We start from the raw sequence: 26,591 nt of genomic DNA, 5'->3' as shown, positions 1-26,591 counted from the left end.
GACTGAGAGAAGCAAAGACGATTCCCAAATCTGATTGGGAGATTGGGTCTTGCACTCTCACATTCTATCTCCTGGCCCTGGTTATGAATGTAATGAAGTTCGTCTTCTCTGTTGTCCGCATCTATTACAGACCGACGACATTCACACCAACATGTCTGCGGAGCTTCTGCAGCAGCGGAAGCAAATCCTCTTCCTTCAAAGGCAAGAGCCGCAAGACCACTTGGAGTCCAAGTCCAAGTCCAACTCCAAATCCAAGTCCAGCACACAAAGCAGCCAAAGAGCTCAATTGTAGTCCGGCGCCGGCGGTGACATCCTTTCCATTGACGGAGCAGCAGTCACAAGCGTTGAACATCGTCTCCGCAGGCGAGTCCGTGTTCATTACGGGTTCTGCCGGAACTGGGAAGACCATCTTGCTCAAGCACGTCATCGAGATCCTCACGCAAATCCACGGTTCTAAACACGTCTTCGTCACTGCATCGACTGGTGTAGCTGCCTGTGCCCTCAGCGGCATGACCCTCCACTCCTTTGCCGGCATAGGTCTCGGCACCGCCGACCGTGAAACCTTGCTTCTTACTGCAGCATCTAAGAAGGATACCTACCGGAGATGGAGAAGGGCCAAGGCATTGGTCATCGACGAGGTAAGCATGGTCGATGCCGATTTGTTTGACAATCTTGAGTACATAGCCAGGGGGATACGGGCCAATCACAAGAATCGAGTGTGGGGAGGGATACAGCTTATTGTCTGTGGTGATTTCTTTCAATTACCTCCTGTTTCTCTTACTACTAATGGTTCTTCTAAGTCTAATAAGGAATTTGCGTTTGAAGCTGAATGCTGGAATGCGAGCTTTGACCAACATATTGAACTCACTCAAATCTTTAGGCAGTCTGATACTCAACTGATCAATTTACTTCACGGAATAAGGAGAGGGTTTAATGATAGAAAACACTTGCAACTTCTGAACACTAGACTCGTAGAAAGTGAACCTGATCCCTTTGTTATTCGGCTCTTTCCGATGAAACAGGATTTAAAGAGGGTGAATGATGAGAGGTTGAGAAGCTTGGGCCAAGAAATTTACACTTACACGGCATTAGATGTAGGGCGGCAACCTTGGAAGAGCCAACTGAATCTGGGGGTTGCTCTTGATAAGTTGGAGCTTTGTTTGGGTGCCAGAGTAATGCTGCTGAAAAACTTCGATCCCAGTTGTGGACTGGTTAATGGTGCCACCGGTAAAATCAGGGGTTTTAAAAAGTATCAGGTCACGGACATATCGGACAGTGGGTTGCTACCTATAGTAGAGTTTGATTCAGGGCAAGAGATGGTGATTTCTCCAGACAGATGGGATGTGACACAGGGAAAAACTGTGTTTGCCACACGCAGGCAACTGCCACTTATACCTGCATGGGCTCTTAGCATTCACAAGTGCCAAGGCATGACTCTCGACAGTCTTCACACTGATCTCTCTAGGGCATTTGGTTGTGGGATGGTTTATGTTGCACTTTCTCGAGTGAGGAGCTTGGATGGTCTCCATTTATCAGGTTTTGATTCCTCAAAGATCAAGGCACATCCAAAGGTCCTGGAGTTCTATCAGAACCTTTTTGGTTGTCAATCTTGACCATCCCATTTCGTTCACTGCTCTAGCTTGTAGCTTAGCTGGAATTTACAGAAAAAATCAATTTCCTTTCGCTTATCTCTTGAGTCTTGAGGCCTTGTTTAAATGGTTGGTTAATTAATTTTCTTTTGTAAATTGAAAGTGAAATTTTCACTCTTCCCTCAACAAGTTGATACCTTGCAATTTCTCAACCGACAACAACAAACTCAGCCTTTTCCCAACTATTGCAATTTCTCACCCGAGCTGGAAAAACCACTTGGATACTTTTTGTAACCCAGTCCACCCCAATCTGCCTGATGGCCATATCCAGGTATATAAAAGATTGTGGACTTGATGTGAAATAATTTTTGTTGGCATGGAAGAAATAGGCCGCATAGATTGGCTGTTTGGATCTTAGGAATGACTCCAGCATGAGTTATAAATCCAGGTTGCTTGGTTTTACAAAACATAACTGAGCTTACCTATTTATGCGATTACACGATTCTACACATCATAGATGGAATGTGGAGCCTCCAACATTTCTGTTTGAGATAGATACTGTTCACATTATATATAGCAAGGAAAGAATAATCAGGTGCTTGAGAGAACAATCCCAATCAGAAAAAGTGGTTTATTAAATTTGCCAGTGGGAAACTAAGGAAATGGGAATAGCAGATGACATGGGTGGGGATGGGGATGGGGATGGGGATGGGGATGGGGTGGGAGGGAAGACAAGGGTGCAATTGCTCCCTCTGAAGATTGTGTTAACATTGATGATTTGTTGGTTTGCGGAGAAATTGTGACTTATGTCTTTAACTTGACACGAGCCTTCTTTATTTATAATGAAATAAAATACTAAATGGCTTAAGGGCCCCTTTGGATACAACCATAAAATACCGTAAAACCCATTATTACACCACTCACCCTTAAGTTGGTGCATGGATATCACACATGCCCAACTTGCATAAAATAGAATAAAAAACTTTGCTACTAAGTCACTTTCTAGGAATATTTGCCAACTGATATTCACTTCTCACAAAAGGGATGCATGTAAGTCCTTGCTCCAACTTCTCCTTGATAGCATGCCTATCAATCTCAACATGTTAGTATGATCATGTTGGACTGGATTCTGTGCAATGCTGATGGCTGACTTGTTATCACAATATAACAGCATCGACAACTGAATAGACATACCAAGGTCTTGAAGAAGACCTCGTAGCCAAAGCAGCTCACAAATACTGTGCACCATTGCTCGGAACTCAGCTTTTACGCTAGATCTGACCACCACTACTTGCTTCTTACTATGCCATGTAACCAGGTTGCCACCAAGAACTGTACGATAGTCCGTAGTGGAACGATGTTCATCTGGAGAACCTACCCAATCAGCATGATTATACGGTTCGATTCATGTTATCAAAAGGGAAGAATAAGATGCCAACGAGCAAGAGAGAGAGAGAGAGAGAGAGAGAGTCGTGAGTAAGAGAGAAAAGAGAGTGGTAGCGAGAGTAATACGGCCGTAGAGGTCCTCATAGGGAGGAGAAAGAGAGGGAGGCGGTGGTGGTGAGTCTCGATAAAGAGAGGGGCAGCGGCGATGATGGTAAAGAGAAGTAGAGAAAGAAGAGTTAGGGTTGGGGAGGGGTTCCTAGCATACTCTGATACCATGTTGATTTAGGGAGAAATTGTGACTTGTGTCTCTCACTTGGCATAAGCCCCCTTTATTCATAATGAAATAAAACCCTTAAGGGCCCATTTGGATACAACCATAAATTACACTAAAGCCCATTATTACGACAAGATTTTACTAATAGACCATGACAAGAGAGTGAGTTATGATTCTCCTCACCCCCTACTACCACCTCTCAGATATACTATATGTAATAATAATATATGTATGCATTAATTGTGCTATAGATTTATATTTTTTATATTTAAAGAAAAATGTACTATGGGAGAGGGTTATTGAAGCCCAAATTGGTTTTATATCAGGAAGATTACTTAGGAGATTAATAGAAAGATTTAGAGATTGCAAGAAGGATCTCTATATGGTCTTTATTGACTAAGAAATAACCTATGACAGAGTCCCTAAAGAGTTAATTTGGCAAGTACTAGTGAAAAGAAGTGTTTCAAGTAAATATATTGTTGTAATGTGGTTTTATGGGTATAAAAGCATAACTGTAATTGTACTTATATCTCATTTATTACAAATAGAAGAGGGCTAGTGTCAAGTGTGACACAAGTCTTTATTCCCAATTTCATTATGATATCAGAGCTTGAGATCCCTAATAGGATTTCCCCAAAACCCTAAAACTTCTAAGACCCATCGGCCGCCACCGCCATCGCCTCCCTCACCTTCCTCACTTCTCCATTGCCTTCCTCCTTGCTGCCCCTATGATCTAAGCCCATCGCCTCTCTCTCTCTCTCTCTCTCTCTCTCTCTCTCTCTCTCTCTCTTTCTCCCTCTTTCTTTCCACAACTCCCCTTCTCTCTCTTGCCTCATCCTATCTCCTTTTTCTCTTGCCTCTCACCCTCTCATCTCCTTTTTCTCCTTTGGCCTCTCAGTTCTCTTTCTCGGATCTCGCCTCTCTCTTGTCTCTCACTTCTCTCTTGCCTCCCTTCCTTCCCTTGCCTTTGGTTTCTCTCTCACCTTTTCTCTCACTCTCTCATTTTAGGTAGCAACTCTCTTTACCCTCGGTGGTGAGTTTATCCCACTGGGGCCCTCATTTGCCTCTCCATGTTAGTTATATGATGTTTTTCCAAATCCCTAAGTCTTCAAGCTCTTGTATACTCTTGGTTGCTTGAGATTGTCTCGCCCAAGTTTTTTTCTTGAGATCAACAGCTATGGCCACAACAAAAGATTCAACCACCATCTATTGCTTCGGACAGAGGGAGTTGTGGTTCCCATGGTGACTATCCTAACTTCCCTACAAGCTCCATTAAGCTAGATGAGAGTAATTACTTGATGTGGTCCAGATCCTATTACCTTGTTGTCAGTTCCCGTGACTTCTCCGGGTTTCTCATAGGTAAACTTGTTTATCCTACTACTGCTGGTCCCTCTCAGGACAAATTGGAATTTTCCGACCATTTAGTTATGTCATTCTTGCTTAACTCCATAGTTCCTTCCCTTGCTCTAGGATATTTATTGTTGGATATTGTTATGATATGGGAGGTTGCAAAGGAGACGTTTTTCCATGTTGGGAACTGTTAGAGCAAACACACGAAAATAAACAAAGATAGATTCGCACAATACACAGAGATTTAACAAGGTTCATACACCTTTGTGGTGGGTTATGTCCTCGGGTGAAGAAGAAGATGTTTCACTATGTAGAAGATAGATTATACCCAAACAGCGGGAAGAAAACTTTTCTCTGAAACCCTAGCTCGAAAACCCCCAAATTATAATAACTTGCTCAACAAGACGATAATACATTATATACTCCTCCAAGTTACGGGTCGATCCATGCCCAACCCCTCTACTTCCATCACAAATCTGAGAAAACTTCCCATTCAGGTCGCCACCAAAATATGTCGGAGCGGGTCATTCTTCAAAACGGGTCAAGAATTTGAGACAAACTTAACAGGAACAATGCTCAGTGCTTTGAGATACAACGGAAACTTTACGGCACCACCCAGAAGGAGTTTACCTTTACCCAATACTACTATGAGTTGCGTGGTTTGTGGTAGGGTTTAAACTATTATGAGCCCTATCATCCTATTTGTCCCACAGATGTTATTGGTTTCAAAAAGAGGGAAGACATGATCTGGGTGTATGTTTTGTTGGCTGGTTTGAATCCAAAGTTTGACCAGATTTAGGCACATGTTAATCGTGTTAGTAGACTTGTGTATTGATCCAGTCTAAGGGCATTAGGCATTGCTATACTTCCGTCTACTCTTGCTGAGCGCTCTGTATTATACTCTGGTTAGGTATGGGAACCTAGTCTCGTGGTGGTACTACTAAACCCAGTGATCGTCCTCCTGCTATGTGGGAACCAATCCATTGTAACTATTGTGGTAAGGAAGGCACACGAAGGAGACTTTTGGCAACTCTATGGGCATCCAGCCGATTCCTTGGGCGTGATTAGGGTTGTGGATGCTCTAGTTAGTCCCAAGCAAACCAATTCGAGATCTCTGATACTTCAGATACGGCTGCCCTTATTGGTATTTTTTCTCCAAATAAGATGACTCGTCTACGTCATATGATGACTAGGATGGAACCCTTATCCTCCACTGCTGTTGTTGTAACATCAATGCCAATTACATCCGAGTCCCACTCTGCCCACTCAGGTTTCTTATTTGGTGGTCATTGTGCATCTGTTGTGTCCATAGTTGTCAAGGCATCGCCTAGGCCTCCAGGCGGTTTGCCTAGGGCCTAGGCAGCAGTCGCCTTGTGTTTTGACACTTATATATGCCAAATATCATTTAAGTAAATGTTTTATTTATGAATTTAAGATATTATTCATAAATAAGCAAATACCCCCTATTTGAATCCAATAAAAATAGTTTAAAAATCAAATTCCAAAAGGATAAAAAGTCAGCCCCCAAGTCCAAGAACAAAAAATGGATTTTGGTTATAGGGGTGATTTTCAACTTTTAAATGCTAGGGTTTTTCTCAATTATGAAAATTTTATAAATTCTATCATGTTAAAACATTGCTAAAAACCAAAAGTCCGGTAAAATAATCTTTTGTTTTGATATCCATAAAATTATTTTCATTAAGACGATTTTAACAGCATTCGCGCACTTAAAATTAAGTTTGACCGGAGCATAACTTTGTCATTATAACTCAGATTTAAGTAATCTTAGACTTGTTAGAAAGTTGGTTTTATGTTACAACTAATACAAAAAGTCTCATGTAAAAATAAAATCATTTGACCAGTCAAACTTATTATAGAACAAGAGCATTTCTCTAAATGTTGATTTTTTTATAACTTAATATGCCTTAATATTAATTTTTTTATAACTTAATATGCCTTAATGTTAATTTTTTATGATTTAATATAGCTAAATGTTGATTTTTAATGACTTGATGTTGCTTAATCTTGATTTTTTATGATATAAGGTATATATAGCTTACTAAATAGTGTTAGAAAATAGGGAAAATAAAAAATAACACTTGGTTGCCTTGTTCGCCTTAAGGCGAACGCCTTCTCACCTAAGCGCTTAGACAACCCTCCACTACCTTGGTTCGCCTTGGCGTCGTGACAACTATGGTTGTGTCCCATCCCTGGATTATTGACACTGGTGCAACAGATCACATGATAGGTTCTCCCAGTTATTTTTTCTACATATAGTTCCTCTTCAGGTAAAACTAAAGTTAGGGCCGCTAATGGTTCCCTCTCTTTGTTTCTGGGATGGGAACTATTAAGTTTTCCTCTTTATTACCTCTTTCTTCTGTGTTGCATGTTCCCGATTTTGTTACTAATTTATTATCTATTAGTAGTATCATTAGGGACTTGAACTACAAAAATATTTTCTTTCATTCTTATTGTATCTCTTAGGGCTTGGTGATGGGGGGCAACGATTGGTAGTGGTAAAGTCAGTGGTGGTCTCTACTTACTCGATGGTGCATCTCTCACAGTTCACTCTACACAAGCGCATCACATTGATTGTAACATAGCTTTGTCAGAGTTACATGGATGGCTTTGTAGGAAATTCCCCTTGGGGACTTTATCTAGGATTTTCACTGCTTTATTTTAGAAATGTAATTCGACTTAATTATTTTTTGTGATGTATTTTTGTTAAGCAAACTCGAAGTGTCTATTCTAGTTCGGATCATAGATGCACTATTCCTTTTTCCATGATACATTCTGATGTGTGGGTCCCACACGTCGTGTTTCTATTTATAGATATCGTTGGTTTGTTACCCTCATTGACTGTCATTCCTGCCTTTCATGGATTTATTTATTGCACCATAAGGTGAGGTCTTTACTTGCTTCCAGGTGTTTGACAAATTGATTCAGACTTGGTATGATGCTGAGATAAAGGTATTGCGTACTGATAATGGTACGGAGTATGGGGAAAGTTCTTCAGTCTTATTTGGCTGCCAATGGAATTGTCCATCAAACCAGCTGTGTGGATACCCCACCTCAGAACAAAGTTGCTTAATGAAAGAACCGACACTTATTGAAGGTTGCTTGTTCTATGATGTTTGAGATGCATGTAACCATAGTACTGGAGTGACATTGTCCTAACTGTTGCATACCTTATCAATAGGATATCATCCCATGTATTGTGCTCTCATTGTCTCATTGAGCTCCTTATTGGGTTTACCTCTTTTGTGGCTCCTCCTAAAGTTTTTAGCTGTGTTTGCTTTTCTTGTAATCATCATCCACACAACAAGCTTGATTCACGGGGTCTCCTGTGTATATTTCTAGGGTACCCACGCAGAAGGGTTACAAGCATGGTTCGTAAACTCGAGTGAAACATGCGAAATTTCGCATGTTTCGCAGGTATCGACACAGGTCGAAACGAAACCATAGGGGATTTTAAAAAATCTCTTGTTTTGACCTGATTTCGACAGCTTTCGACCAAAGTTCCCATGTTTTGACTAAAACATGGGAAATTTCGACCTTCTCTTGTGCATTTTGTCTCCCAAGTGTGGGAAACTTGGGGAAGTGGAGATTTTCATTTTTTGGCACTTATTTATGTCAAATATCATTTAAGTAAATGTTTCATTTACTTAAGATATTATTCATAAATAAGGAAATACCCCCCATTTGAATCCAATAAAAAAAGTTTAAAAATCAAATTCCTAAAGGATAAAAAGTCAGCCCCCCCAGTCCAAGAACAAAAAACTGGATTTTGGTTATAGGGGCGATTTTCAACTTTTAAATGTTGGGGTTTTTCTCAATTATGAAAATTTGATAAATCCTATAATGTTAAAACATTGCTAAAAACCAAAAGTCCGATAAAATAATATTTTGTTTTGATATCCCTAAAATTATTTTCATTCAAGCGATTTTAACAGCATTCGCGTACTTTAAAATAAGTTTGACCGGAACATAACTATGTCATTACAACTCAAATTTAAGTAATCTTAGACTTATTGGAAAACTGGTTTTATGTTATACCTAATACAAAAAGTTTCATGTAAAAATAAAAATCATTTGACCAGTCAAACTTATTATAGAACAAGAGCATTTCTCTAAATGTTGATTCTTTATAACTTAATGTGACTTAATGTTGATTTTTTATGATTTGATGCAGCTAAATGTTGAGTTTAATGACTTGATGTGGCTTAATGTTGATTTTTTATGATATAAGGTATATATAGCTTACTAAATAATGTTAGAAAAGATAACATACGTGCTTTGAGGGTATAGTGAATCACTACTTGGATGGAACCGCCTAGACACTCTACTTGGAATTGAGTTACTACTTTCGAGTGTTGAGTAATTGAGTCACTGCTGTTCAGTGTTGATAGATAACTGTCGACGATGTAATATTTTTATCTATTTTGGATCATTTGGATTATGTCTTATGTTTTGATGTAGATTGTAGACTATATATAGTCATTATGTAGTAAAGTTTTAGAATTTAAGCCAACAAGTCAGCGTAATGATTATCGAACCTTTGGTTCACCACATAAGTAAGACTTTGTGTTTTTTATTTTTTTATTTTATTTATTTATTTATTTTTTATGAAACTAATGATGTGACTGTGTTAGAAATGTTTAAAATAGGTTGTACACAAAAAATCAGACAAAAAAAAAAAAAACATTGTTTGGGGGTCGAAACCTAAGTTTTCACCATATTGAGAAAAATTCCCCGGTATCCTCAAAATTTCCCAGGTTTTCACAGAAATTTCGGTCTCCCCAGAGGTCGAAACCTGATACCGTGAACCTTGGTTACAAGTGTTGTCACCCCCCACTCGGTGTATGACACAATGGATGTGGTCTTCCATGAGGCAGAGGCCTACTATTCTACCCTGGCACCTCTTCAGGGGGAGTCTGGTTCTACTGGAAATGTTGGTGAAGACATGCCATTTATTGCCTCATTTGGTGTTGGTATTCCTTTCGCTCCAGAAGAGGAGGAAGAAGCTGTTGTTGAAAAGGGGTTGCCAGAGAGTTATATTCAGGGGGGAGCCGAAATCTACTAATACTAAGAGGGACTAATTGCAGGTGTATTCTCGTCGAAAGAAGAAAGACACCACTACCACTTTACCTCGCCAATCGTCCTCTCCTTTAGAGTCTAACATCCCATCAGGTAATCTCCTTCCTTTAGATGTCGTTGGTTCATTTCTGAATCTCCCTATTGTTGTCCATAAAGGAAGTAGGACCTGTTCTTAACATCCTATTTCCAATGTTATGTCTTATAACTCCCTATCATGCTTTCTTGTCCTCTTTGTACTCTATTTCTATTTCGCAGAATTGGTAGGAAGCTTTTGTAGAACCATAGTGGAAAAGTCCAATGGATGAAGAGATGAGGGCTCTTGGAAAGAATGACACATGGGAGTTGAGATCTCTTCCACCTCATAAGAATCCAGTAGGATGTAGGTGTTTACAGTAAAACAAAAGGCAAATAGAACTATGGATAGGTACAAAGCTAGATTGGTAGCTAGAGGTATTACTCAGACCAATGGAATCAACTAACAAGAGACATTTGCACCAGTTTCTAGGATAAACATTGTTAGAGTTATTATCTCATGTGCTGTTAACTTGGGATGGGACTTGCAACAACTTGATGTAAAAAATTCCTTCCTTCACGGAGAACTTAAGAAGAAGTGTATATAGACATCCCTCCAGGTTATTCCGGCGAAGAAACTCAGGTGAAGATATGTAAACTAAGGAAAGCTATGTATGGGCTGAAGCAATCTCCTAGAGCATAGTTTGGTCACTTTCACAAGGCTATGTTTTTAGTGGGATATAAGCAAATTAATGCTAATCACACCCTATTTATCAGGAGAGTTGGTGATCATATTACCATTCTCATTGTATCTGTTGATGACGTAGTCGTTACTAGGAGTGATGAGGCTGAAATAGCAAAGTTGAAGATTTATCTAGGTAAAGAATTTGAAATTAAAGATCTGGGTAAATTGAAATACTGCCTTGTAATTGAGGTGGCCCGTTCTACTAGAGGTGTGTTCCTTTCCCAGCAAAAGTATACTCTAGATCTCCTCTCTGAGACTAGAAAGTTAGGGTACAATCCAACAGATACCCCTCTTGAGGTTATAGGTCATTTGAGAAGGAAGGATGGTGAACTAGTGGATAGAGGTCAAAACCAGAGACTAGTTGGGCGACTCATCTACTTATCTCATACTAGGCCTGACATCGCCTATGCAGTTAATTTGTTGAGTCAGTACATACAGGATTTGTACTCTTCTCATATGGAGGTAATTTTTTTTGCGTTCTTCGCTACTTGAAATCAGCTCCAGGGAAGAGCATTTGGTTCTCCTCCTCTACTCATATGCATGTGGAGGCATATACAGATGCTGATGGGTTGGCTCTCCACATGATCGAAGATCCATGTCAGGATACTGTACTTATGTTGGTGGCAACCTTGTCACTTGGCATAGCAAGAAGCTGGGCAGTAGTGACCTGATCCAATGCAGATGTAGAATTTCGGGCTATGGCAAATGGTGTTAGCGACCATACTTTGGCTTCTGGGGCTTCTTTGTGATTTGGGTATGCTAATTCCGATGCCTATGGTGTTGTACTGTGACAAGAAGTCAGCCATTAGTATTGCTCATAACCCCGTTCAGCATGACCACACAAAGCTTGTCTAGATTGACAGACACTTTATCAAGGAGTAGCTGGAGCAGGACCTTATTTGTATTCCTTTTGTAAGGTCTGGAGATCTGTTGGCAGATGTCCTTACAAAGGATCTTAGTAGTAAAGCGTTTCATCCGATTCTATGCAAGTTGGCCATGTGTGACATCTATGCACCAACTTGGGGGGGGGAGTGTTGTAATGTGGTCTTATGGGTATAAGGGCAGAACTATAATTGCACTTATATCTCATTTACTATTTACTATAAATAGAAGAGGGCTAGTGTCAAGTGAGACACAAGTCATTATCCCAATTTCATCATATATGAATGTAATTAATGATATGTATGATGGCGCGGTAACTATGGGTGGTAAAGGTAGTGAATTCCTATTTACTTGCATCAAGGATCAGTTTTTAGTCCCTATTTGTTGCTCTTATCATGGATGAATTAACCCGAGACATTAAAGATGAGGTTCCTTTATATATGCTTTTTGCTGATGATATTGTTTGGTGGATGAGACAAAATCAAGGATTAACACCAAGTTGGAGTTATGGAGATCAATCTTGTAATCAAAAGGTTTTAAGATAATTGGAACAAAGACAGAGTATATGGTGTTTGACAAGGATAGATAATGAGGTGGTGAATATTGATGAGAGAGAGGTTCTGCAAAGTGATTATTTTAGGTGTCTGAGATCAATCATAAATAAAGAAGGCGATATAGAGGATACTGTTTCACAAAGAATTAAAATAGGATGGATGTAGTGGAGAGGTGTGTTTGGAGTGTTGTGTGATCACGTATTCCTTCAAAAAATAAAAAATAAAAAAAATTATAGGATTGTCATATGACAGACTATGTACGGTGTGGAATGTTGGGCATACGCTTAGATAAACTCAGTGTAGTGGAGTTGGATGAGTGGTAAAACTAGAAAGGATAAAGTAAGGAATGATCATATTAGAGTTGGTTTGGGAGTAGCATTATCATATGACAAGCTATGAGAAATTCATTTGAGGTGGCATGACTATGTTCAACGGAGGTCTTTGGATGCTCCAGTACTGAGGAGTGATTTGATTCAGATTGAAGGATTTAAAAGAGTTAGGAGTATACCTAAAATGATCTTAGCAGAAGTGAGGAATGATATGCATAGCTTAAGCCATGTATCAAGTATGACGTCGAATAGAATTGATTGGAAGGCAAGGATCCATGTAGCCAACCCCATTTATTTATTTTATTTTATTTTATTTTTTTTGATACCCAGGGTGTCCGGATCTTTTTTACCCGACTAATCCCTGGGGTCACTGTGATACCACTTACACAGGAGCGGGTCAGTTCGAGACGGAAACTTGTGCGGTGGCCCCAAGAAGTTAGGTGCAGTGGCGAAGGTTTGATTATGGGACCTCGCGTCCTGAGGCAAAGTACCGTGTCCCCTCTAAGCCTCAGCTTTAGTTGGGATAAGGCTGACTTGTTGTAAAGAAAAAAATGTATTATAATGTAGTTTGGCATCATAAAGTTTTGCATATGATGGTCCCAGTCACTCCCAGGTTCAAACAAGGAAATAGTCTCTCCACAAAAAGTGGTGGTAAGGCTGTGTACATATGCCCCTTCCTAGACCCTACAGTTGCGGGAACCTCGTGCATTGTGTATGCTTTTTTTTATTTATTAGGGAGAGAGTTCCTATAAGGCACCATGGCCCCTACGCCAGCGTGGGAGTCATTGGGAACTTGCGTGGAAGCATCAGTAGGGACATGGTGGTCATTTCACCTTACTTTGTGTTTAGACACAGGGGTTATACTGCTTTTCAGGGTTCTTTTTTCCCTTTTTATCATCATAAAGTTTGCTTATGGTGTTTTCAAGGGTATTTTGGCAGCAATTTGACTACAATACTTAAATGGTACCTTCTCATATTATGTAAGGTACCATTCCCTCTGACAAATTAGATCTATTTGGTAGCCAAGAATAAAATTAGCAATAATTGATAGGTTTTTGAGGGGATGTGGTGACTATTGAGGGGAAGGAGATACCGCAAAGTGATTTTTTTAGATATTTGGAATCTATCATAAATAAAGAAGGCAATATAGAGGATGATGTATTTATGTGTCACAGAGAATTAAAGTGGGATGGATTAACTGGAGAGGTACATCTGAATTTTGTGTGACCGAAGTGTCCCTGTAAAATTTAAAGTTCTATAGTACAGTCGTACAACTATCTATAATGTATGGGTCGGATAAGCTTGGTTTAGCAAAGACGAGAATGCTAAGGTGGATGTGTGGGAAAACTAGGAAGGATAAGATAAGGAGTGATAACATTAGAGAAGATTTGGGAGTTGACCCAATAAATGATAAGCTTCAGGAAAATCGTTTGAAATGGTATGGCAATATTCAACGGAGGCTATCGAATGCTCTAGTAAGGAGGAGTGATCTAATCCAAATAGAAGGATCCAAAAGAGCAAGGGGCAGGCCAAAAATGACTATAGAAGAGGTTGTGAGGAAAGACATGCATAGTTTTAGGCCTTATCGCAAGTATGACCGCGAATAGAGTGGATTAGAGGGCTATGTTTTAGGTAGCAGACCACATATAGCTGTTGTGTACTATGCTACTGTTTTTGGCATCGGTTGTTTCCTTTCACTTTTACTTTTCCTTTTCCTTCACTTGATTGGATCCATGTAGCCTACCCATTAAGTTGTTGTAATAATGGGCTTTATGGGTTTTAGGGAAAGTGTCAATTACCAAACGGACCCTAAGGGGTTTAATGGTCTTTGCAATTCTCTAGAACATTCTCTCTATTGTTATAAATAAAGAGGGGCTAGTGTCATATCAGACACAAGTCATTATCCTATCTAAATGGTATCAGAGCCTTAGCCCTTAGGATCCAAAACCCTAAGGGCTCTCCCTCTTCTCCATCTCTTTGCCTCTTTCTTATTTCTCTCTCTCCCAGTGCCTCCTTCATTTGCGCTTCCCTCCATCTCTCTTCATCTGCTTCTCTCTCGTGGTGGGAGCTTCATAAACCATTAAGAGGGTTTCTAGCCTCCATCCATCCTTCCCCTGGGCTCTCAGAATCTCTTCTATAATGATCTGAGAGACCCGGAACCTTTTTTTCATCACTTTTTCAGGGTTTTCTCCTTGAAATCTTTTTTTTATTGTTGGGATGCTTTTTCTCCGCTCGATGCTCCAATCGTCTTATAGTGGTATGTACCGACCACTTTTTCTTTTGAGGTCTTTGTTCTATGGCTATCCCCAAAATCGTTTTCTCAGGGTTTTACCCTTTATCCATTTTTTGGGGGTTTTTAGCCTTTTCTGGTTATTTTGGTGCTTTCTCTATCTCCGGCTAGTGTCTCTTCTATTTGCACGCCCCCTTGAGTAGCAACCATGCCTACCAACTCATCTGCTTCTACTGGTGGAGACACCATGACTCTTCTTACCTTTCCTCTTTATGTGGTCACACTCGGTTTGCATCTCCATCAAGTCTTGTGATTATTACGGGTACCTCATTGGAACCACAAAGCGTTCGACCATCGGTCCTGAGATTGACAAGTGGGAGTGTGCCAACTCTCTGGTTATAGCCTTCCTTGTTAACTCCATGTCACAACTTTCGCGTGGTTATCTCCTCCTTGACTCCACTGTGAAGATCTGGAAGTCTGTCCAGGATATCTATTCCTAGGCAGGGAATGATGCTCAGGTCTTTGAGCTTCGCCAGAAGGTTCGTTATCTGAGGCAAAGGGGGCTCACTCTGTCATAGTACTACTATGAGTTGCAGACACTATAGACTGAGTTGGATTTCTATGAGTATACTTTTTCCACCCCTGAAGATGTCACCAGTTTTCATAAGCGAGATGACAAGATCAGGGTCTATGACTTTCTGGCAGGTCTGAATGTGGAGTTTGATCAGCTGCGGTCCTAGGTTTTGAGTTGTGACCCCTTTCCTACCTTGGATCAAGCATATGCTATTATCCAACTTGAGGGTAGTCGACGTACCACTATGCTTCCACAGCAAGCCGCCACTCCTACTGAGAGATCTGCACTTATCTCTGGCACTCAGTCCCTTAGGGCAACCCCATAGTTTTGTGGCTCCTCTACCAGGACTCCAGTGAAGTTCGATTACTATGGGAAGGAGCATCACACCAAGGAGCACTGTTGGAAGCTTTATGGATGTCTTGTTGATGCATCTAAAAAAGGGCTAGGGAAGGGTCGTGCCGATACTTCTGGGCAGGCTAACCATACTGAGAGCCCTGACTCTGACTCTGACTCTGACTCTGCTCTTAGCACCTCAGTAGCCTCGCTCTCATCTGATAAGCTTACTGCCCTCCGGTGCCTCTTGACATGTCCAGACTCTCTTGCACCAGCCACTGTGAGCGGTGCTCATTCCACCCATTCTGGGTAGGTATCTCCTTTTGTGGCCATAATATGTCTGTCCCTTTTACCCCATGGAGTATAGACTCTGGGGCTTCTGATTATATGATAGGTCGCTTGCCTCTTTTTTCACAGTACACTACTTGTCCTAGTAATGGTAAGGTCAAATTGGCTAATGGGATTTATTCCATTATTTTGGGAAAGGGCTCTGTTAGTTGTACCCCGTCTTTATCCCTTTCTACTGTATTGCATGTTCCTTCTTTTCCTGCTAACATTTTGTCCATTAGTAGTCTTACTTCCAGTCTTAATTGCAAAGTCACCGTTTTCCTGTCTCATTGTGTTTTTCCAGGATCTGGTGATAGGGGCAACGATTGGCTCTGGTAGGGTACATAATGGTCTGTATTTTCTTTATGATGAATTGGCTTTGGTCTCTGGTTAGGCTATTCAGACATCTTCTACGTCACCTCCCATCTCTGAGTTACTGCAATGGCATCGTCTGTTGAGAGATCCCCCTTTGGGAACTTTATCTAGAGTTTTTCCTCTAAAAATTATAATTCGAGTCAAATTTTTTTTTTGAAGCATGTGTTTTGGTCAAACAAGCTCAAATCACTTATTATGTTTCTGAAAATAAAAGTGATCCTCCTTTTTCATTGATACATTCTGATATTTGGGGTCCATCCCGCTATGTGTTCGTCAATGGTTATCGGTGGTTTGTCTCTTTTATTGATTGTCATTCTCGGACTACTTAGGTTTATATGATGCAAACCAAGGGCAAGACTTTATGTTGCTTTTAGGAGTTTCACCACATGATTCAGACTCAGTTTGGTGCTACCATTAAGATCCTTCGAAGCGACAATGGTCGTGAACACTTTGAAGGGTCTGTTCAAGCTTACTTTTCCGATCATGGGATGATTCATCAAAGTAGTTGTGTGGATACTTTGGCTCAGAATGGGGTTGCTGAGCATAAGAATCGCCATCTTTGTGGGGTAGCACGCTCTCTTATGTTTGAGATGCATGTTCCTCCCCAGTACTGGAGCGACGCAATTCTCACTACTGCCTTTCTTATCAACCGAATGCCTTCTCGGGTCCATCCCTTCCGCTCCCCTCTGGATCTTCTCCAAGGTTCCGATGCTTTTCTTGTTCCTCTTAAGGTATTTGGTAGTGTTTACTATGCTTACGATCATCGTCTTATGGAAAGTTTGATCCTCGTGGTCTCCGATGCATTTTTTGGGGTATGCTCTTACTCTGAAAGGCTATCGGTGTTTTCATCCTCCTACTCGGCATTGATTTGTGACTATGGATGTTGTCTTTCACGAATTTGCGTCCTACTACACTGCGACACCTCTTCAGGGGGAGTCTCCTTCCGTTACGGAAGATGTGCCGTCGTCTCTTGAAATTACTATCCTTACTAGTAACCCGTTTCAGGGGGAGAGTGACACTCCTATTTCTCCTACTTCGCCTCTGTTAGAGATACGTTTGTATAGTTGCAGAGAGCAGACTCATACCACTACACATCCAGCATCTACCCTACCAATGTCAGTTGTCTCCTCTTGAGCTTGATCTTTTCCCGTTGGACCCTGGTAATTCTTCTTCTCCTTCTATTGATCAGTCTCTTGAGTTGCCTATTGTTGTTCGAAAAGGCATTAGGTCTTGTACTTTACATCCTATTGCTAAAACTGTTTCTTATGACTCACTTTTTCCTTCCTACTATAGTTTTGTGTCTTCTCTTTCCTCTGTATCCATTCCTCATACCTGACAGAAAGCAAGTGCAGACTTACAATGGCAGGCAGCTATGGTTGAATAGATGCAGGCTTTGAAGAAGAATGACACATGGGATCTGGTGTGTCTTCCCTCATAAAAGAAGACAGTTGGTTGCAAGTGGGTCTTCACAGTTAAACAGAAGGCTGATGGTACATTGGATCGGTACAAGACTAGACTTGTTGCCAAAGGCTTCACACAAACTCATGGGATTGACTACTAGGAGACATTTGCTCCAATTGCTAAAATGAACATAATTCGTGTTATCTTGGCTTGTTTCACCAACTTAGATTGGGATCTCCAGTAGTTAGATGTGAAGAATGCCTTCCTTTATGGGGAACTTAGGGAGGAAGTATATATGGACATTCCTCCTGGGTTCACTTGCCCCAAAACCCAAGGGAAGGTATGCAAGCTGAAGCTTGCTCTGTGTAGGCTGAAGCAATGCTCTTGTGCTTGGTTCAAACGTTTCCATAAGGCTATGGTCGCTACAGGTTACTCTCAAAGCAATACCAACCACACTCTGTCCATCAAGAGATCTCGTGGGAAGATTGCTATCCTAATAGTCAATGTAGATGATATTGTTGTTACTGGTGATGATTTGGCAGAAATCTCTCGCCTCAAAAGATACTTGAGTGAGGAATTCGAGATCAAAGATCTAGGATAACTTTGTTACTTCCTCGACATTGAAGTTGCTAGGTCTTCTTCTGGGATATACTTGTCTCAGAGGAAGTATGTGCTTGATCTTCTCTCTGAGATAAGTATGTTGGGGTGTAAGCCGGCAGACATTCCTATTGAAGCTAATGGTCACCTGAGTATCAAGGAAGGTGATCCGGTGGATAAGAGGAGATATCAGAGATTAGTGGGGCAGTTGATATATCTCTTTCATACATGCCTTGACATAGCATTTGCTGTCAGCCTGGATATTCAGTACATGTATGATCCCTACTCGACTCACATGGAAGCTGTGCTCCTCATTCTCCGGTACTTGAAATCTGCCCTAGGACGTGGCATCCTTTTTTCTCCTCATAATCATCTTAGGGTGGAGTCCTTCACAGATGCTGACAGGTTCCCCTGATGACCGTGGGTTTCCTACTGGTTATTGCACCTTTGTTGGTGGTAATATTGTTACATGGCGTAGGAAGAAGCAAGCCGTGGTTGCCCGTTCAAGTATCGAAGCAGAGTTCCGTGCTATAGCACATGGCATTTGTGAACTCCTATGGCTTCATAGTCTTCTCACTAATTTGGCTGTTCCTGCTACCCTTCCTATGAAGCTCTTTTGTGACAACAAATCTGCCATTAGCATTGCTTACAACCCTGTCCAGCATAATCGAATCAAGCATGTGCACACGTGGTGATCGATCAACGCTTCATCAAAGAGAAACTGGATATGGGTCTTATCACTGTGCCTTTTGTTCCCAATAATGAACAACTGGCTGATGTATTTACTAAAGGTCTTAGTAGTAAGATGTTTCATCCTATTATCTGCAAGTTGGGCATATGTGATATCTATGCACCAACTTGAGGGGGAGTGTTGTAATAATGAGTTTTAGGGGTTTTAGGGAAAGTGTCAGTTACCAAATGGACCCTAAGGGGTTTAATGGTCTTTGTAATTCTTTAGAACCTTCTCTCCATTGTTATAAATAAAAAGGGCTAGTGCATATCAGACACAAGTCATTACCACATCCAACAGTTGGTTTTGTTCTTCTTCTTGTCTAACTCATGATGTTCACAGAAGTGGGCGTAAGGCTGGATACATTTGCAATAATAGCTGAATTAGGCTGAGGGGATATTTTTGTGGAGAGGCTGTTTCCCGAATAAAATAGCAATAATTAATAGGTGACTGACCCTTGCAAACTATCATAATTTATAGCAATAGTGGATGTTCTTGTCTAACTCGACTCATCTCAATCAACTTACTCAGCCTATTCCCAACTAAATGGGGTTGGCTACATGAATTCTGTGGCTTTTTAAATCTATTTAAGGTCCTGTCAGTTGTCAAGCCAAGGCTATTCGTATGTCATCTCACTGCTACTTTTCATGTCACTTTTGGTCTACCCCTTGGTATTTTAATGTCTTCATATCACTCATCCTGGTGGGTGAATAAAGAAATGGTTGTTTACTGTTTCGTGGATTGTTGTATATATATATATATATATTAGTGTTCATAATAATTTATTCCTTCAGTATGCACAAACATGTTCTCTATAGTTTTGATGTTTATGTGACTAAAGGTAGTTTAATTTTTGACCGACATTGTTATGGCATCAAATATGAAGAGAGTAGATATTGTCAAAGATATTGTAAACATGCTGCTAGGAATAGTCTAGCTCAGCTCATTAAGGGCAAAAATGGGTTCAGTGTGGTTGAGTGCAGTAATAGAAGGTGATCTGAAATTGATAATTGGGTGGCTTCATTCAGGAGCAGAAGGGTATATATGCACTTCATTCAGAATGCTTGACCCTTATCTATGAACAGGAATTTTTCTTTCTAATGGGGGACACAATTTGCCAATTCATTAGCTGCTGAGTTGGCGGTGTATGGGATAGATAGGGAATCCCTTTATTTGTCCCCCTATCCCATTATTAGCTCCTTTAAACAATTTCCTACCTATGTGGATTGATGTGGTTCTTGTTGTATATTAGTTTTATATCTCTTCTTTCTATTCCAATTAGTTTTGGTTATTATAATTGAAAAAATAAATTCTAGAATTTTAGAATCCTACTGGATTTAGAAACTGGGGGGGGGGGGGGGGGGGGAGAGGTTTGAGGCAGAATACTTGTCTCCCTGATTTGATCAGACTAATGAAGAAATACTTAAGCTGGTAAGCTTTAAAAACTGATACAGGACAATTATTTTGGTGAACAAAAACATCAAACAATTAATAAAGTTGAAAATACAGATGGTATTTTCAGCTCTTGATAGAAAACTGTAAGAACATACTCTGTTACTTAGACTTCCTAAATATGGTTTGAGCTTAAATCCAAGATACGTAGGACACAAGTAGTTTTTTGTCATGATTGTATTTCTTTAAGACCAATACTGCTGGTTCCAGTTCTTTAGAAATCTAGATTGAACTAATTACCTTCCAAGCCCCAGTGTCTTTGTTCATCAAAGTATAATTTTTCTTATCTGTTATTTTCCCCTTCCATTGTACTTTAGTAAGTCTTCTTGCTATGTGGAATAGCATGAATTATGGTAATTGTGGAGTGATTACCATGTCAAAATACGTAGTATTCTTTGCTTTCCTGAATATTCACCTAAATCAGAGAGCAGTCCTTTAGGGTCATAAGACCTGAGGCTGCAGAAGAAGTCTAGCTAACCCATTTCAAGTGACATGAATGGAAAGTGTGCTATTGTTGGAGGGCCTAATCAAAGTTCTTTCTTCTGAATGCAATAGTGGAGAGTAGCAAAAATCCCTCCAGCTCTCAAGCAGTATTGAAGAACAATAGCATCATTAACTTTATTTTGCGCACACACTTTTTTTTTTGTTCTTTTGGTAGGCTTAACAAGTCCATGTCGTTTTGAGTATTTGATTGGAATAACCAGTTTGGACTTGAAAGAAATGATCCATAATTTTATGATACAAATTTTTTCATGCGTCTTGCATTCAACTTTTATTTTCTTTTCATTTAGAGAATCTGTGCAAACTGAATGAAGAGGAACAAAAGGGGGGGGGGGACGGGAAGCAAATCCCATGTAATGAAGCACAAGGAAGATGGCATATTTGATTCATTATTGAATCATCGGTCTTGCATTAATAACTGAATTGCAAGCCTAGATTAACTCTCCACTATTCAGATAAAGCAAGGAATGACAATTTTCAAAATATCTTCCAGTGCTTGTTTCCTTGAGGTATTGAAACCAAAAGCCATGTAAGTTGTTAAAAATGATGGATGGGAACATGATATGACCCATTTACTACAACTGAAGACCAAGGAGCAGTGAATGAGAAACTGAGGAAAAACCAAACGGAATCACAGCCCCAAAAACTGGAGGAAAAGGAGGACTATTTTTATGCAAATAGAAGGATTTCCGCAGACCTCACAGACATATAACAGGACTGATTGGTCACTTCGTTTAGTTCTTTGAACCTGCCACATGGTAATAGATCTCGAGCTACCAAAAAAACAGCAACACTCTAAAGTTTTCCCATCTTCTGGTTCAGATCCAATATGCGAAACCCGTGGTGAAAAGTATCACATTTTAGGCAATTTTTAACCATGCATACGGCCACAAGACTTGCCTCAAGTGCTTGCTGCAGTAACTCATGCTGATACACAAGATGCAGCATGGTTTCCGGAGACTGGAGCAACAACTCGTGTAACTGGAGATGCTGGTAAGCTCACCAACTTCACATATTTGGTTCTGATTCAGTTATGGTTGGTCACGGAGAGAATCTTCCTCTCTCATATAGCCACAACATATACTGCTATTGATGGTCATGTGCCATTACATAATGTTATGTTTTATCCGGATATGAACAAGAATCTTTTGTCTGATATCAATTAACATCTGAACATCCTTACATTTGTTTCTTCACTTCTGAGGGCTTTGAATTGGAGAAGATAACAAACTGAATGGTGGACAAGGGGAGTAGGCAAGGTGGATTATGTGATGGATGGAGCTACTGCGTTTGGTCATTATGAAGCTTATTTTTTTCATACCGTGGCAGGTCAGCTTTAGAGGAGATTTGATATTTGGCATTCTGATTCTTGGATGGTTAATTATTTGATTATATGTGTGTGTGTGTGTGTATATATATATATATATATATATATTTTTTTTTTTTTTTTATGGACAAGTTTGTTAATACTTTGGACATCTCTGATTATTGCCAAATAAGTAAACTGCCTTTTTTGATTCTCAAGATCATGCTATCAATCCTTTGTTCAAGAAGGCCCATTGGGACTTCTTATGGGATCCAGCCCTTAATGATTCTTTGTTAAAGTTTAGCTATTTTGCTTCTTTTTTGGTATTAGATTTCTCACGGTATTTACAGATATGTCCTTGAAAGAGGAATTCAGGGTCTTTTCATGTCAAAGTTTTCATTCTTGTGGAAAATCAGTTTGGGAGAAATATCAAGATCTTTCAATCAGATGGTGGAGGTGAGTTTCCCAAAACCGGGTTCTAAGTTTTTTTATCAGCAGTTGGTTTTGGTCGCCAATTATTTTGGTCCTATATGCTTGAACATCAAACTGTCATCGTAAAACTGGGGATGGCCTTGCTTTATCAAGCATCTATGCCTCCTTGATAAAGTATAGAAGCATTCTCCACTGCTGTCTATTTGATCAAAAACGTACCTTCTAGAAACCTTAATATGCAGTCTCTGTATGGTGTGATTTTTTGGCAACCAGATTATGGTTGCTTTTGTGTGCAGATCCAGCCTTCGAGACTGTCGACACGAAATGGTGTCTACGGAAGGAAGGTACACTTAATCTCCCATGGGTTAACCTTAAGGGAGTATTCAGTTGGCAAAGATCAACGCTTCACTATTACGAGGTCATGAGCTCAACTCTCCCTGGGTCTACTTCTCAGAAAAAAAAAAAAAATCTCCCATGGGTAGAGGCTTCAACTTTGCTTGCTCAACTGCAATGTCTGACATATTTTGAAGGTTCATAATATTTTATACCCCGATTATTTCTTCAAGGAACAAGCTTTAGTTTAACAATTTAACTATACAAACAAATGTCTGGAAAAGCTCTATTGCTATTTCGCAAGGCAATCCGCATGGACATAATGAAGGCGAAGGGCTTGCGACTGTGACAAAGTGCCCGAATAATCGACCCGTTTACCAAGTAGAGTTTTGTGAAATCTTCCTTCTTTGGCTTCAATTACATCTGAGAACAACTTGTAAACTTTATTATACACATCCCTCATTGGTTGTCCATGGATTATCAAGAAGGGATGGGATTTGGAGACCAGTCGATGTCTCAGATGGAGTAGAATGACTGAGGTTTAGATAGGAACATCTTGTAGAACTTATCCTTCATCTTATTCTCGGATTAGCCTGTGATCCTCATCTGCTCTGTAGTCCAACTTATTTCGGTTCCATAGTATAGTCTTTTCCTTCATCAGGTTTGCCCTCTCCTCTTTCCTCTTAAATCGATTTCTTTCTCCAACCATAGCAGAAGTTTGGAATGATCCACTACGACTTCAAACTCTCACAACCGAAGATGTTTTTTTACTAATAATGATCTCCATCTTTGCTCATCTACCACCTTCACAGTGCATATAGTAGACCATGTTTTCCTTTATCGATGCCCTTAGATGGTGGGAAAAGGGTATTAGGGTACAATGAAAGCATTATCGAACTTTGTACAAGAGGGGGTGTAATTTTGACTCTTCGATTCTAGGAATTTCCTTCATTGTGGGTATTGAAAACTTTCCCTTATTGATTATGTTCTCTTTTCCTTCGTTTAATATAATGATGTTGTCTTTTTAATGAAAGAAAAATCTCCATACTCCATTTAGTTATAGTAATTTCTTGATCTCATTAAGAATTTTGAGAAGCTATGTTGCCTGTATTCAATGTGTCTAGACTTAATTTGTTCTCCAATCCATGTGTAGATCTTCAAATGATGCCAATGTTTTTAGGAAGAAAAGAGTGTTAGCATTACAAGAACTAACTACATTTTAGACAATAGTTGAAAAGTGAAGCAATATTTTGCATTTTCATATCTTGCCACAAAAATTTAATTTCGTTGGAACATGAATAAGAAATTATTTTATGAGGCAAAGCATTAACACTAAACCCAAAAAAAAAAGTGAGAATGAGGAAAAATATCAATGCAAGCAAAGAAGCTTCTCTTGAAAAGTGCAAACCTCGCAATCAATCAGATAGGTTGTGTGAATCACATTTTTAATCCAAAATTAAATGGCAAGTAAAACAGAGCAGATATATATATATATATATATATATATATATCCACCACGCATGCATGACTTTGGTTTTGACCGTGGTCCCTAATAGTAATACCCCACCATTAAGGACCATATAAAAGAATGAAATACATCTTTACTATTACCACAGTTTTTGATAGAACATCTTTAATCTTTTGTAAATAACAGAGGTAGACAAAAATGAGGAGCCATGTGAGTATAATGGTTGTTGAACCGGACACAACACAATGTATTAAGAATTGATTGATATGTATTAAGGAAAAATGAATATTAGTCTTGGATTGCCTTTTCCCTTTATTTTATATATTTTATTCAATAAAGAGAAAATCCTATTTAAATAAACTTATTAGTGAAGGATGTTATCGTTATTTATTTATTTATTTTTTAATTATTTGTGAAGGATGGCATTTACATAATTTTGTAGAAGTTTGAGAAGTATTTCTATTAATATGCATTTCAACGTGTTATTTATTTCTTTCCTAATTCAGCGATACATTTTACTCAACGTTATTGAACACATTTATTTCCACATAAGTATTCCAAAGGAAAAAAAAAAAAAAGAATAGAATCTGTACCAAACAGGACCTGTAGTTTCTATTTTTCAAGTAAATTTTTTGACTTTTTCATTCAATGGTTTGGATTTGCCCAGGTTACATTCCACGTGGCAGATATCAAAAGCTCAGCTTGCCTTCCCGGTTTACGCCGGACTTACACCATTCTTTATGCCTTCAAAGAAAGTACGGAGGGAATAGATTGATAGATAGGGCAATTGAGGAGAGTCGCGCTTTGGCTTTGTAGAGGGTATATATATTCATAGTTATTAGTATCTTTCGGCAGCGGTGGTGTCGTCAACAACGGTTAAACAATAGCGGAAGAAGAAGAAGAGCAGCAAGGCTTTGGTTGGATTGTGGTGTGGAGAATCCTGGTCGCAGAGAACGTAAGTATCTTGAATCCCCCCTTCCTTCAATTCCTGCAAACGGCGAGGAGTAAGGACCCTTTTGTTTTTATCGTTCATGCGATGACGGAATCCTTATTCTGTAGCAGAAATAACGGAAAGTCAAGATCCGTACTAATTTTCTGTCTCTTCCCCTTTTTTCCTTAATATTTTGACCGATGATCGATCTATAATGATCGATGGGTGGGTGAGGTAGGGTTTGATAATTCGACACTGATTTCGCTTTTGCGTTTGATACATCCTTTCTCTTACTCCCTTTTTGTATAACTCGTACTATTTTACTTATTACCCGGTCTTCTAATTTGAGAAATATTTGTTCTTGGATTAGGGCTTTTCAGATCATCGTCGGGTTTTGAGATAGTCACTGACAGAGGGAGAGAGAAAGGGAGAAGGAGAGAAGCGGCCATGACCGGAAAGGCAAAGCCCAAGAAGCACACGGCGAAAGAGATAGCCGCGAAGATTGATGCGGCCACCACCAACAGAGGCGGCGGAAAGGCCGGGCAGGTAAACCGCTCTGGGCTGGACAAGGGTGGCCACGCCAAATTCGAATGTCCTCATTGTAAGACTACTGCTCCTGATGCCAAATCTATGCAGATACATCACGATGCTAAGCATCCAAAGATCCCCTACGACGAGGCCAAGCTCATCAACTTGCATGCTACCCATGAGGCCGAACCCTCTAGTAAGCCTCGTCCTGGGGTCCGCGGTAGCTTCAAGAAGTAGAATCCCCTTTTTCTAATCTTTTTAATTTCTTCCTTCTCACCCTTTTATTTAGCAACTTAGGAGTTGTGGTGGGAGTGTTAGAACCCTCAGCAACTTTTTCCTGTTGAGACTACTTATATGAGGTGAGGAGGAGGGGTTTATTGATGTTCTGCTAAAGCTACGAAGACTTAAAAGCCCAAACTTAAAAATATGTTTCCATGCATATGTATTATCTGGCTATCTTGATGTTGTGAACTCTTGGGTATGCTTCAAATCTCTATATATAGCAGTGTGGTTGTGGATATGAATACCCTTTAAAATTGTGAGAATTCTAGTTTCTGGCAAGCTTAGATTTCCATTTTTGTTTCCATTCTAATTTGTAACTGTCCTTTATCTTTGCTCCAATATAATTTATCTTACAATCTTATTAGTATTCATGTTATTCTTCCCCTTCACGTGCCTTTCAGTGAATATGTTATATGTTCATTTTTTTTAATTGTTTCATTTTTCCTTTGACACTTGCAGTATATGGTGTATGTTTGATAGAACTAATCCATGAGAACAGGTTATATCCATTCAATGCTTAGAAAGTTGTAATCGTTTGAGCAGTTGCCTCATTATGTTTACATCATATCTGGT

The 26,591-nt window shown here is 39.7% G+C and overlaps 3 protein-coding genes across 4 annotated transcripts; all 3 read left to right on the top strand.

The window, feature by feature from the left end:
* Positions 1 to 92: 92 nt before the first annotated feature.
* LOC122081675 (ATP-dependent DNA helicase PIF1-like) lies at positions 93 to 1,613 on the top strand. Its single transcript, XM_042648865.1, has one exon. It carries the CDS (start codon positions 93 to 95, stop codon positions 1,611 to 1,613), a length of 1,521 nt encoding a protein of 506 aa, XP_042504799.1.
* On the top strand, positions 505 to 25,165 carry LOC122080746. The gene is made up of 6 exons (XM_042647573.1): positions 505 to 638; positions 21,561 to 21,731; positions 21,943 to 22,067; positions 22,420 to 22,500; positions 22,773 to 23,006; positions 24,945 to 25,165. The coding sequence occupies exons 3-6, from the start codon at positions 22,010 to 22,012 to the stop codon at positions 25,091 to 25,093; spliced, it is 522 nt and encodes a 173-aa protein (XP_042503507.1). The 5' UTR covers positions 505 to 638; positions 21,561 to 21,731; positions 21,943 to 22,009; the 3' UTR covers positions 25,094 to 25,165.
* Positions 25,075 to 26,256, top strand: LOC122080747 (protein METHYLENE BLUE SENSITIVITY 1). 2 transcript variants are annotated; one of them, XM_042647574.1, is made up of 2 exons: positions 25,075 to 25,232; positions 25,579 to 26,256. In XM_042647574.1, the coding sequence occupies exon 2, from the start codon at positions 25,656 to 25,658 to the stop codon at positions 25,971 to 25,973; it is 318 nt and encodes a 105-aa protein (XP_042503508.1). In that variant the 5' UTR covers positions 25,075 to 25,232; positions 25,579 to 25,655; the 3' UTR covers positions 25,974 to 26,256. The 2 variants fall into 2 exon arrangements, with proteins under 2 accessions (XP_042503508.1, XP_042503509.1); XM_042647575.1 differs by having other exon boundaries at positions 25,084 to 25,232; positions 25,589 to 26,256.
* Positions 26,257 to 26,591: the final 335 nt, after the last annotated feature.

Source organism: Macadamia integrifolia, chromosome 6 (genome assembly GCF_013358625.1).
Source record: "Macadamia integrifolia cultivar HAES 741 chromosome 6, SCU_Mint_v3, whole genome shotgun sequence".
Lineage (NCBI taxonomy): Eukaryota > Viridiplantae > Streptophyta > Magnoliopsida > Proteales > Proteaceae > Macadamia > Macadamia integrifolia.
Note: the sequence above shows the minus strand (reverse complement) of the source record. Positions and strands in the feature narration are given on the sequence as shown.